Genomic DNA, 13,780 nt, shown 5'->3' on the forward strand with positions numbered 1-13,780 from the left:
CTACCCTCATTCTAACCACTTACTAGCTCACAGGCTAAGATTAGCTTTGCTCCTGATAACCTATGTCTGCAGTAGACTCTTTCTCATCTTATATTTTCTCTCACTTTTCTACAACATTTAGAATTCCCCTAATAGCATATTACCAGATGTAAACCCGGTTCTGAGGTGACAAATTAAATTTCTAAAATTCCAATGAAAAGAATATAACCTGTCTCTATAAAAATTGGTACCCCTGGCCAGGCATGGTGGATCACACCCATAATCCCAGCTAATCAGGTGGTGGTGATAAGGAGGATCACAGTTCAAGGCCAGTCTGGGCAAAAAATTAGCAAGACTCAACAAACAAGCTGGATGTGGTGGTGTACGCGTACAGTACCAGCTATGTGGGAGGCACGGGCAGGAAGATCACAGTCCAGGCTGGTTCAAAGAAAAAGCATAAGACTCTACCTGACAAATAACTAAAGCAAATAAAGGCAGGGGGCACAGCTGAGGTGATAGAGTGCCCACCTGGCAAGTGTGACGCCCTGAGTTCACATTCAGTACACCAAAAAAAAATGCTGTCCTTCATTTACATCATCTGCTATGTTCCCTCAAACTCCTGGCAATAGACTAAATGTTTATGTCCTCCAAAAATGCATATCTTGAAATCCTAACCCCCAACCCACAGAGATCCCTTTTTCCTTCCAATGTGTGAGCTTCATTGAGAAGTCAGTAGACTATGAGGAACAAAATCTTCCAGTGTCTTGATCTTGGACTTCCAGTTTAGAACTGCATGGAGTATGTTTCTGAGTTTCTGAGCCACTCTGTGTACGCCAGCACTCTGTTAAGCAGCCCAGATGGACTAGGACACTTCCAATCTACTACCCCTAGTACCTCTCACTATTCTCTCAGAGCATTCTGTTAACTTTTCAATCAGACACTGGCGAAGGGAGAAAGACATGACTTCACCTGTGACGTGCACAAGCTTTTTGTACTGCACCAGTGAACAGACTACATGAGGAACAGACTCCACTCGGGCACTGTAGATTTCTGTTTGTTTTGGTTTTGTGTGTGTGTTAGGAATTAAACCCCGGGCCTCGTGCATGCTAGACAAACACTCTACCACTAAACCATGTCCCTAGTCCTACTTTAATTTCATGAAACAACAACATTATCTTCTCAAATTTCATTCTTCGAAAGGTAAAATATAAAATAATACTCCATACTTCATACCGTGTAAAATATTAAAAGATCATGTCTGATAAATAATGACATTAGGTTCAATTTATCACAAGCTTACTCTTCTACCTACCCATCTCTAAAACAAAAGACAGGTGTTACATCAAGATCTACTCCAGTCATTTTATAATGGAAGAAACTTCATAATATATCTATACCAACATCTTCAGGAAACTTGAAAAAATGAGCACAATTATTCCCTCTACAATCAAAAAATAAATGAATGATTCTTTGTATTATGTTAAAAATATTTAACTCCAAAGAGAGTATAAGTAAAGGTTCCCAGAATGAACACAAGATGCCAGAAAGCATCTTACCTGCCTGAGATGACTTCAGGTGCAGCGTAATTGGGCGATCCACAACTGGTCCGGAGGAATTCACCGTCTGACATCATGTTGGAGAGTCCTGAAAACAAAAGCTTGATTTACATGCTGCTGGACCTTTTAGATGTAGATAAGAACATGATGAAAACTTTAGTGTCTAATGCGCCATCGATCACAGTTTAAATATTACAAAAGCAATGGAAGCTTTTGTTAGGTTGGAAAGAGATCACTGCAGAGAGCTTAAAGTATCACATACATGGGTAGAGTTAAAGTCCCTTTCTGAATAAAAATGTTGACTCACTTCATAAATCAGCTTAATCTAAATTATATTGTTTCAAAAAACAGAAGCATCAAAATATTATCTACTCTACAGCTGAAACGATAACATCGAGGCTACTACTTTTTTAAACTATGTGTTCACAAGCTGTCTTTAAATATATGTAATTAAAAACCAGACAGGTTCCCATTCATAACCAGATTATTTTCCTAAAGTCTTTTGCTTTTTTGGAAACAGAGTTTCACTATGCTATCCAGGTTGGTCTTAAACTCATGTACTCAAGTGATCCTCCCCTCTCAGCCTCCTGAGGATGTTTTTAATTTGAAAAGCTTTAATTCAACATAGTAAAAATAATCTACAGAACCAAAAATTTAGTTGGACTGTCATACCCAAAGAGTTTCATGACTTACAGAAGAAAGAGAAAGAGTGAAACTAGTCTCCTTGTTTCATTTAAATTAATGACAAGGGATAGAAAAAATTTAAATAAGAAGGCTGAACCTTGACATCTTCCCATCTCACTTTCCTAGGATCTCATGTGCTAATCTCTTCACAACCATCCCACTCTGGCATCCTTTCCCTATGTTTATCCCAGGAAGTGTCTGGAGCATAAAAGTTTCATTTTCTCTTGTTTTCTTACCCCTGACAAAACTCCCATTCTCTCATTAAGTTATCAGACACTGCTCTAAGACATGTGGACTGTCCATGGATCAATTCAGAAGGACTACAAAGCTTTTGTCAAAGCTGCATGCAATTTTTCATGCATTGTTTATGTGCATTTTATCAGATTTTCACAGGAATATGGGACTCCTGTCTTTCTACCTCCCCACCAGAAAAAGTCCAGTATCACTTCCTTAGAGGGAATGCAGAGTAACCGATTTATCACGACACAGTCCTCTATGTGGTTTCTAGATGTATCTTCACTTTTAAGTTGAACAAATCAAGCTAGTGTAGAGAATGCAACTAATCCCTTTTCCTGGTACAGGATTTACAAGGTGGACACTGAAAGTTCTTGGTTCTGTAAGAGTTGTTACTGACACTAACTCTGGCCAAGCCTAGAGTTACCTACCAAAATCAGCAATCTTGGCATTCATATGTGCATCCAACAACACGTTCTCTGGTTTTAGGTCTCGGTGAACAACCATGTGCCTGTGACAATAGTCCACTGCAGACAGAATTTGCTGGAAAAGCCGCCTGGCTTCCATCTCTTCAACCTATCACGTATAAAATAAACTGCATTAGGAATGTCTGGGACAGTTACTTAGCGAGAATTTTAGTTTTATAACCAGTCTAAATATAAGTAAGCAGGTTAATTAGAATAGGCTAATTAGAATTCTCAGCAAGTCAGATAAAACAAACCAACCCAAAACTTGTCAGAGCTCAACATATCACTCAATAGGTTTTGCTTTGCTGTGAAGAAATAATGTTTAATGTTTAATTAATATCATTAAATGTGTACAATGTCTTGGGATCATAAGTAAAACAAACATATCAAAGTGCTAAGAAAAGAAAGTAAGTGAAGCCTCACATGATTTTACAGAACAGATTTTGAAAAGATAAAAATCCTTCTGGAAATTAAGTGGAATATAGTTATCACAATGAGTAATTTGAAGTGTAGTTTTTGAAAAAAAATTTGTTAAATTTTCTGTTCATTTAGTTAGGCATTGAAGATACCTTCATGGTTGGCTATTTTCTAGTAATTTCCTCTTTTCTCACTTAGAGGCTTAGTGTACAAAATAGTATATACTCACCCGTCCATGCTTACAAATGTAGTCAAATAATTCACCTCCAGACACATATTCCATTACCATGAAAAAGTCTGTTGGAGTGCTGATCACCTGGTATCTTTTTTGTAAATGAAAAAAAAAGGTTAATAAAAAATGTTGCTTCTACCAAAATCAATCTTGTATACTATTTTTGATACAATTTTCTGTTTCAGCATTTTACAGTATTTTAAGTATTATCAAAATAATCACGGAGCCATAAACATGGAACATTACAAAAGTACTTTACTTCCTGAGGCTCACAGACTTTCAGATTTCCATTATCTACGAAATCCTTCATTCTTCAACAACTGAGTTAGGCATTAATTTTTTCACTCAAGCAAAAATTTGTTTACAGTCAATGGCAAGGAGATATCATGTTTAAATACAAACAAGAAATAATCTTGGACATGTAAAAAGATACATACAACCAGCAAAACTCAAGAAGTAGATAAATCACCCTTTCTTCAAGAATAAAATGCAAAGAAAAAAGTGAAAGGGAAAGGTACATATTAAAAGTAATCAAACAGACACACTGACCAATCACATTAGATAGACTTATTTTGACTCTGACTCAAACAAAACAACTTTAAAAACCATTTATGAAGCTGGGTGTGATGGGGTCACACCTGTAATCCCGGCAATAGGGAGGCTGAGGCAAGAGGATCATAAGTTAGAGGCCAGTCTGGGCTACACAGCAAACCTGACTCAAATAAATAAAGAACAACAACAACAAAAATCTATGAAATAATCAAGAAAGTCTGAATTTGGACCAGATGGTTGATGAGATTGTTAAGTACTTTGATATTTTAGACGTAATAATGCTACTAGCCTTATGTTATTTAAAATTTGATATTAATCAGTTCATAAACTAAAATATAAAGTTCAGAATTTGCTTCAACTAATGTAGAGAGGAGGAAATGGGGGGAAGCAGATAAAACAACACACTGGCTACTGCTGAAGCTGAATGACAGCTACATAGATGCATCACTTTAATTTCGTAGATGTTAAAAAATTTTTTCCTAATAAAAAATTAAATTGCATATGCATAAGTGCATTTTATAGGCACTCAAAGCTGGGCATATTTAAAAAACAAGAACCTTTGATTTATTTGACAAAGTATGATTTTTTCCCTGAAAACTATAACTTCAACCCCAGACACATGATTTTGCCAAACCAAATTTCAAAAGCTTTGAAAACATAGCTAATGGGCTGTGGGGAAGCTCAGTGGCAAAGCGCTTGCCTAGCATACACAAGGCTGTGGATTTGATCACCAGCGCTGTAAGAAAAAACTGCATTAAATATAATATTAATGATTTAGTTGAAGACATTCATACAAATGAATAATTTTTCTACCTTTAAAAATGTGTGGTTTTGTTTATAAAGTATTGTCTGTGGTCTAGGTGAGTATGAGCAATAGCTTGTGTACACTGAGTTCACACTTGTGGCCACTAAGGATAGCTGTGCAGTTTTTGCACGCCTTAAAAGGACTCAAGAAAAGGCACAGTGGTTGCTGATGCTTCTCTCCAGACAGCACACCCTTGACACAGGATGTGTTAGAAGTAGGGGAATTTGTCTGCTCAGATGGGTACCTTCTATTAGTATGCACAAAAAAAAATATGTGCTCCCTGTTGGGCCTGGTGACCATTAAAGAGGAGGGGAAACTTGGCCAGCAAGTTGATATGTTACATTCTATCTATATTAAGAGAGGACAAATCACGTGTAAATTAAACACTTGAAAAAAGTAAAATGTTAAAGCTGTAGCATTGAATATGATTACAAATTGAATGAGAAATTTTTTTTTCCTTGAGACAGGTTGTACTATGTAGCTCAGGCTGGCCTCAAACTCATGATCCTTTGACCTCAGCTTCCTAAGTGCTGGGGATTACAGGCATGCCCCACCACACCAGCCTGGAGAAAGTTCTAATGGTGATCTTTAGTCTTTGGGAAGAAACAAAATAAGCCAAGTGGCAAGTACTCCATTTTATGTAAAGCAAAGAAATATAACAAGAATAAAGTTGAGACTACTTCATATGAATGAAAGGTAATTTTACTTAAGGAAAATTACTCCATATTACTTAAGGAAATATTACTTACTCCATTACTTAAGGAAAATTTACTCCATAGGAAATTTGTAAAGGCCAACGTGACAGGCACCAAACTGATCAAATAAACCTACAGCTAGGGCAGGAGTGTCTGCTACCACTAATCTGATTTATTAACACTTATGAATCACTTCTGTGCTCTGTACATCCTAGATGGGGCATAAGAGAAAAGAAGTAATAAAGCTCTAATAAATAAAATTAGCTGCTGGCTCTTCAGAGTGTACCACAGGTCTTCAGTAGATCCCACTGGGTGAGTTACTTCACGAAGCCTCTGACGTCACAGCAGTCCCACGCCAAAGGCCAGTCCACAGTACTGAAGGACTTGGCGTGCTCACTGTGTGCCAGACGCCCAGCTATCAAACGGTGATCTTAACACCTACAGAGTACCTCCCTGTAATGCCCTTGGCTAAGGCCAAGAGTTGGTTCCTCTACTGGGAGAGCTTGTAGTGTAGCTGTCAAATCAGACACAAATCTGACTTGAGTAGCCTCCTAAATTAAGGTCTTCAGGGGTTTCCTGTTGCTTTGGGGCCCCTGAGTAAATCAGCCCCCTACTATCTCTGTAATTCTCAACTTTTATTCCCTCCACTTCTGTCACACTACTTTTATAATTAGTAATCACACTGCATTTCCTTCTGCACTAGTTCTTTTACACTGGCCCCTTCCACTGGCTGTGGCCTCCTTGGACTGGCTATAAGTCACCCTTGAGGTCTCAGTTTAAAGTCTGCTTCTTACACTTAAGGCCCAGGTCTGGTTCCTTTTCATGCTCACAAACACTTTCACCTTAGTTTTATAGCACAGACCTTAGTTTGTAATTACATGTTCTGTTATGATCATTTGATAAGTAAGTATGCACCTAGCAAATAACAAAAAGTAGCTATTTTAATAAATGTGCAAATTAGCACTTTTAAAAGATGTGAAGAGCTTGTAGCTAAAACCAGAATAACCTGAGAATGCAAAATTACAGCAAAACTTCAAGTAACAAAATTTCAAGGGCCAGCCGTGGTGGCTCCAATCCATACTCTCAGCTACTGAGGAGATGGAGATTGGGAAGATGACAGTTCAAAGCCAGCCTGAGTAAAAAGTTAGGGAGACACCATCTCAACAAATGAGCTGGGCATGGTGGAACACATCCATAATCTCAACTATGGGGAGCATAGATAGGAGGATTGTGGGTTTTGCCAGTCCTGGGGAAAAACACAAGACTCTATCTGAAAAATAACTAAAGCAAAAAAAAGAGTTGGGGAATGGCCCAAGTAGTACAGTGCCTGCCTAGCTAGTGCCAGGCCCTGAGTTCAAACCCCATTACCACCAAAAAATATTATTTTTCTATTAACCGGGATAGAGTGGAGACAAAGGGAAACACTTTTTTTTTTTTTTTTTTTTTTTTTTGGAAAAGAGGAGTCCTAAGAAAACAACTTTATGTCAGGTACTTAGAAAATGGCAAATTCTATAACTGTTTTACTACTGCCTTCTAATAACTACATTGAAACAACATAAGAAATTCAATCATGAACCAATCATCAATACATGTCAGAATTAGTTTCCTAATACAGCAGAAAAGGAAACTAATGTGCTTGTGACATTTTTTAGAAACAATATTTTTAGTAAGTGAAAATTTTAATTATCCAGACAAACCCTAAACTTTCCCCACCTGGCAAACTTACATGCCTTTTAGGCAATACGCTTTTAAAATCGTATTTAAAACTCAGGGGAAAAAGAAATCCTAAAGTTGACCAAAAATCAACACTCATGAGTACAGCTTCTTGGTGGTCACATCTATCTATTTTTTGGTATTTTTAAGATACTATTTACAAAGTTATATATAGAGAGAATAGATTTTTCTTTAATTAGAATTTCATAATACAGAAATGTAGTAATCATTCTCCTTGCCTCATGATGCTCATCTTCATTGGCCCATGAATGGTCTTTTCTTTTGTTAATTACTACATTTAATAACATATTAATAAGCACCCATGAACCCAGTCATCCAGGTAAAAAGCAGGGCCACGGTGACATCTTCCATCTAACCACACAGTAGTTGTACTCACCCTCTGTGCCACCTTGCCCAAGACAGCTCGGCTGAAGCCCTGCCCACCCTTCCCGTGTTTTCTATTTTACATTTATTTCTACAAATATGTGTGTCCCCTCTCTCCTCATATGGCCATGAACAATTCACATTTGTATATATATATTTTTTGTTTTGTTTAAAATTGGTAATATTTGAGGATTTATTTATTGAGATGTACCACAGTAATGTTTAAGGACTTACTTTATTGAGACTCCTTCACAATGTTGTTGACTATAGTTATCTGATTACTACATAATATTTCATTGTATTTATTCCCTACTCTTCTGTTAACAAATAACCTATTCACCTACTCTACCACAGAGTATTTAGGTTCTTTTTATGATTCTGCTATTATTTGCTGCTGTGAACACTCCTGTATATGGCAAGATTTTCCCTTTGCTATACATTGAGTGGAATTGCTAAGTTATGGTGGATGTGAATGTTCAATTTTGGGATATAATGCCAACTACTTTCCAAAGAGAGTTTAGCTATTCCAACATCTTTAGAAAGCTGGTAGAATCAAATAATTTCCAACACTTGCAAAACATCAGACACATATCTTCTTATAAAATGCTTACTTCTGTCTTTTGCCCATTTTATTGGGTTTATGGTGCTTTTTCATTTATGTATAGACATACAGAATAAATCAATATTTCTATAGCAGTCTAGCATATATGACAAATATGTCCTGGTTACTAATTTTATAAAGTATATTTTTTGACTATCAAGTCACAATGAACTTGCCCTTTATTTTCTCTATAAGTAAATCTGCAATGTCCCTAAAGTGCAACCTCTTAGGATGTATGTGTGTGTACATGTATGTGTGTATACATGTACGTGTGCATATGTACACACGTTTACGCACAGTACGCAAGATCATTAGCGATTTCTGCATAAAATCATGAAAGTTATCAAATATTTACTCTGAAGGCTTTATTTACACAGTAAGACGGTCTCAAAAACATTAAAAAATAGGAAAATAAGCCAAAAAAAAACCCTTCTTCCTCAAAAACCCCACTGTTGACTAAAAGTGTGGCTCAAGCAGTAGAGCACCTGCTTTTGTAAGCATGAAGCTGAATTCAAACCCCAATTCCACCAAAAAACAAAAAATAACCACCCCCCCCAACATACACACACACACACACACACACACACACACACACATACACACTCTCTCACAATCCCTGCAGCACAGGCCATTGCAGAGCACAGACAATGCCTTTCCATGATACGGTCACTAATCAATCTCCTTATTCCTACCTAATGACTTTTTCCCTACTGCTGCTATTGTGATCATTCTGGGTATAAATGATATCCACAGATCTAATACATGGCCTCAACTAGAAATGTTCCTCATTTCTAGTTATCATTCCTTCCACCACACACAGCCAATGCCTCCATGGTCATAAGACTAACTCCTCCAGTTATGCACTGAACTCCATCCCCACACCTTGTAAAGAATTCAGCTCCTGAAATCAGCACCCCTTTTTCTTGCTTGAACCTCTTCCTCCTCTTCACTGAATCACTCATTTGGCATACAAATATTCTATACCTTCTCTCATCTTAATAAGCAAATCATTTTAAATTCTACATTCCCTTCAAGTTGCCACTCCTACTTTTTCCTCTTGGCTACAGTTGCTGCTTCTGCTTCTTCATCTCATGTTCTGTCTTAAACCCTTCATATCAGGATTTTACCCTCACTATTCCAATAAATGAGTTCTTTTTTTAAATGCCAGAAGCCTCTACCTTTGCCAAATCTCATAGTCAATTCCCAGGTCTCATCAAACTGAAGAGTCAGCAGTAAGAAGGAACAGTTAATAATCTCTTCCTTGAACTATTTCCCTTGCTTTGGCAGTAGGACACAAGTTTCTCCCGGTTTTTCTCCAGCATCACTGGCTGCTCATTTTCATTCTCCTTTGCTCGTTCCTCCTTATGCCTAGACACGTCAACATCACAGTGTCCTAGAGCTCAGTCCTTGGACGTCTTCATCTATACTCACATTCTTGGTGAGCTCTATGCAGTTTGGGGTATACTACCTATGTACCTCTCCTTCAAACTATTCAGATACGCAATAGCCTACATACATCATTACTGGAATGCCAAGTAAGCATCTTAACATCATAAAACCAAAATCAAATGTTTGATTTCACCCCAGCATCCCACCTCAAACCTATTCCTCCTACAACCTTTTCCATTTGGCTACTGTCGTTTTATTTGCCTAGGCCACATACCTTGGACTCATTCTTGAATTCTCTCTTCTTACAATCACATTTTATCTGCCAGAGAATGCTGTTGACTCAGTGTTGAAATATGCACAGAATATGCTTACTTCTCAATGCCAGGCCAGCATCGCCTTTCACCCAGATTGCTGCAACTGAAATCTACCTTCTTTCCTTTTTCAGCACTTGCCCAGCTATATCTAATGTAAGTCAGCTCACATCTCACTTCTGACTAAAATCTTCCAATGATTTCTCAGCTTTCTCAAGAGTAAAAGCCAAACCCCTTACAATGTTGGAATTATCCCACATAATCTTGAGGCAGGCTAGAAGTAGGAAAAGTCTGGGGTTTCATGTAGGTTGCCTGGATGCTATCCCTCACCTGGCTGGGAACTGCACACACCCCTCCCCACTCCTTCATTATTGGGTGGGAGTCTCCTGAGCCTGCCCTCCCCATGGGTTAGTGTAGATTTTAAAAGCACCAAAAAGGAAAAGCACGCTCTCTCTGCCTGCGCTCCACCATGCTCCTTTTGTATTTCCTTTCTTAACTTTTAAAAAACCCTATTTACACCCACGCATTCTGCGTGGATTCTTCCACGCAGAACACAAGGACCAAAGTCTTCTGAAAACACTGTTTTGCTGTCAAAACAAAACTGTGCACCAGCCTCACTAGACTGCTCCAAACACCAAATTCTTTGCACTCATTCCTTTGTTCTTGCTTACCTTTGTAGAACCATCAGAACTTTATTCAATGCCACCTCTTTATGGGTGCTACAAGTTAATTATTGAACATTTACTATTGGGCTAGGTGCTGGAGACAGGAGGACACTGCATGAAATCTCCATTTAGATGTCTAACGGTATTCCCCACCTAATTTGGTCAAAACAGTATCCTTAAGGTTTGACAGAACACCATTACACTTCTCTTCCATTCTTCCTATCTCAAAAAGGGGAGCCACTATCATCTCCTGGCTGCTCAAGACAAAAATATAGACTCCTCACTTCCCTTCTTTTCCAACCTTTGCAATCTATCAATAATTTATTAGTTCTGCCTCCCAAATATAAAATGAGTGCATTGATGTCTCTCCATCTTGAACAGAGCTTCAAACAGAACTATCCTCTGTGAGAGAAATGTTTTATATCTGTTCTGCCCAACACAGTAGTTTCCAACTGTATGTGGCTGTCATGTACTCACAATGTGGCTAGTGTGACTAGAAATTAAACTGTTAATTTTAATTAATTTAAATTGAAATAATCATACAAGACTAGTGGCTACTGTATTAGCACAAATCTAGACTATCATTTTGATTAAAGCTGCCATAATACCTCAGCTAGATGACAGAAATAGCTTCTTAGTCTCTCAGTTTCCACTTCTTCCTCCACAATCACTCTATACTAAAGCCGTATGTCATTCCTCCAACACTCCAAAAGTGTCCCTCTAAACCAAGATCCAGATCTCTTATCAAGTCCTACGATATGTGTCCCCATCTACTCTTTGACCTCATGAACCACTTCTGTTCTGACTCCACTTCAGACATTATAGCAATCTTCCTTTCCCTAGCACATCAGAAGTTTGTTTCACACCTTCGAGGTTGCTCTTCTCCTTGCTTTGAAAACACTTTGATCTCCAAATGGCTAGATCATTACCATCCATCATTCTTAGCTCAAACTTTACCTTCTCCACAACTTAAATACTTCCTCCTTTCTAATCACACTCCATGATAACACCAGGCTTCATTCTTCTCACAGCACGTATCATTGCCTAAAATAATCTTGCTGATTTGTTTAATGTCTATCTCTCCCCCTAGGATACAAATGCCACTAAAGAGATCTTGTTGGTTTTCACCATTGCATCCCCAATGCACAAAACAGTACCCATCTGATTGTAGGTGCTCAATAAAATTTGTTGAATAAGTGAGAAAAAGTATAAGAAGGTAGTTCCTGCTCTGAAGGAATTAAATCATGTGTGATATATCAGTAAGAAAATGTGCAATTACAGCAATGTTGAATTACTGTTAAGAGTTTGGAGAAGGTGAATGTTGGGAGCTCTAGGAGCAAAGAAGATGGAGACTAACCCAGACTTAGGGGGCAGGGTAGGCTTTCTCCATGTATTTGCAATTAAAAGCTGAGATCAAAAAGACATACAGAATTTCCAGTCAAGGGAGAGGCAGATGTGGGTAAAGCTTTCCAAGTGGAGGTAACAATTGAAATACAAAATCCAAGAGAAGATAGTAACCTCACAGAACACAGTATAATAGAGAGAATCAAAGAATACTTAGGAAAAAGTATTCCTAGTGACTGAGGAACTTAATGATTAAGTATATGTAAGGGATGAGGGAAAAGGAGTAATTAAACATTATGCTTAATTAAAGATTACCCCTAAGTTTTGGGCTTGCAAAGCTGCATGAATGGTATTTTCATCCAAGAAAGGGAGGAAAGAGAGAGAAGGGGGAGGGGAGAAAAAGGAAAACAGGAGGAAGAGTAAATTTGAAAGAAAAAGAAAAATTAATTCAGTTTCAGGTTTCAGGAGATTGATTTCTGGATGGAAAAAATCCCACAATTCAATAAATGTATGTGGAATTCAGGCAAAATAAAAGGGCTAGAAATACAGATTTATAAATACTTAGCACTAAGAATATAAATGATGCCACAGTAGTAAGGATGACCCCTCAAAAGGGTTCACTAAGAAGCTTATACTAGGTCAGTACACTGAAATACAGTATTTAATGTCCAGGAAGACAAAGAGGGGCCCCTAAGAGAAAGTTCTAGAGGCAAAAATGCAAAAAGAAAATATGGTAGAGGTACCTTCTATACATGTATGAATATGGAACATTGAAGTCTGTCAAAGTCATTTAACAAGGAGAGTGGGGGAAGAGGGAGAATGTTGGAGTAGATAAACCAAACTGGGGTATAATATATGTTTATATGAAAACAACAAAATCCCCTCTATATATCTCACATAATAATAAAAATGTCCTAAAGCAAAAAAAGACAATGAAAAACAGAAGAGTGTATCATGGGAAATCTAGGGACTACAATATTCAAGGTAGTGGTGAACAGTGTTAAAAAGCTGTCTGTAGGTTTAATAAGATAGACTCAAACAAGCAGTTGGGTAAAAACATGTCTTCTAAACCGGTAAGTATTCATCTTAACAATTAAAATTTCCCTGAGAACTATGAAGGAAAGAAAAACAAAAAAATCAGTTCAAATTCTGGTTCATGGGAAAGAATGCATTTTCCTTTAAATCCCATTTGTTTCACTTAATTTTTTACCATTGGGTCTTAGACTGGTAATATACATACTTTCTTTTTTCAATTTGAGTTAACAGAGAAATCATTCAGTAAATACCTATCACTCTTGGTATTTAGTATTCAAACCTTCTGGCTAATTCTTGAGGCAAATTTTGCAATAAGGAAACGATTCTTGGCTGTGAGTCAAGACTGCACAAAACAAGCAAAACCACTCTTAAAGATCAGGTCTCTCTGTGTGTGTTTAAATCACTAACACAGTTATAGGCTATGTCAATAAACTTGCTCAGTAGCAAGAATACATGAGTGCCATTCTCTTTTTAAATACAAATTCACAGTTAAAGAGGCAATGTGGATAAAGCTCAAGACTGACAGCCAGAAACTTGAAACACTGGTCGTTTCTGTCAATGACTGTCTGACCAACTCTGAGAATATTCTATAACTCGTTCAGAAAATAACATAGTAAGCAATTTAATGATTCTAAATTAGAATTAGATAATGAAACAAAAGAAATAATTACAGGAATGGAGATAGGAATACACAAATATTATGCCAAAAGTAAAGTT

General features: G+C 37.4%; 1 protein-coding gene across 2 annotated transcripts in view; it reads right to left on the bottom strand.

Moving 5' to 3' along the window:
* Prkaa2 (protein kinase AMP-activated catalytic subunit alpha 2) overlaps positions 1 to 13,780 on the bottom strand; it is a 58,256-nt gene that overhangs the window by 15,195 nt on the left and 29,281 nt on the right. For both annotated transcript variants that reach the window (XM_020165088.2, XM_074080010.1), the window contains exons 3-5: positions 3,567 to 3,660; positions 2,885 to 3,029; positions 1,536 to 1,623 (exon numbers count right to left, since the gene is read on the bottom strand). In XM_020165088.2, the coding sequence (XP_020020677.1) occupies positions 1,536 to 1,623; positions 2,885 to 3,029; positions 3,567 to 3,660 (327 nt within the window). The remainder of the gene's footprint in view (positions 1 to 1,535; positions 1,624 to 2,884; positions 3,030 to 3,566; positions 3,661 to 13,780) is intronic.

This window comes from Castor canadensis, chromosome 7, assembly GCF_047511655.1.
Source record: "Castor canadensis chromosome 7, mCasCan1.hap1v2, whole genome shotgun sequence".
In the NCBI taxonomy this organism is placed as follows: domain Eukaryota; kingdom Metazoa; phylum Chordata; class Mammalia; order Rodentia; family Castoridae; genus Castor; species Castor canadensis.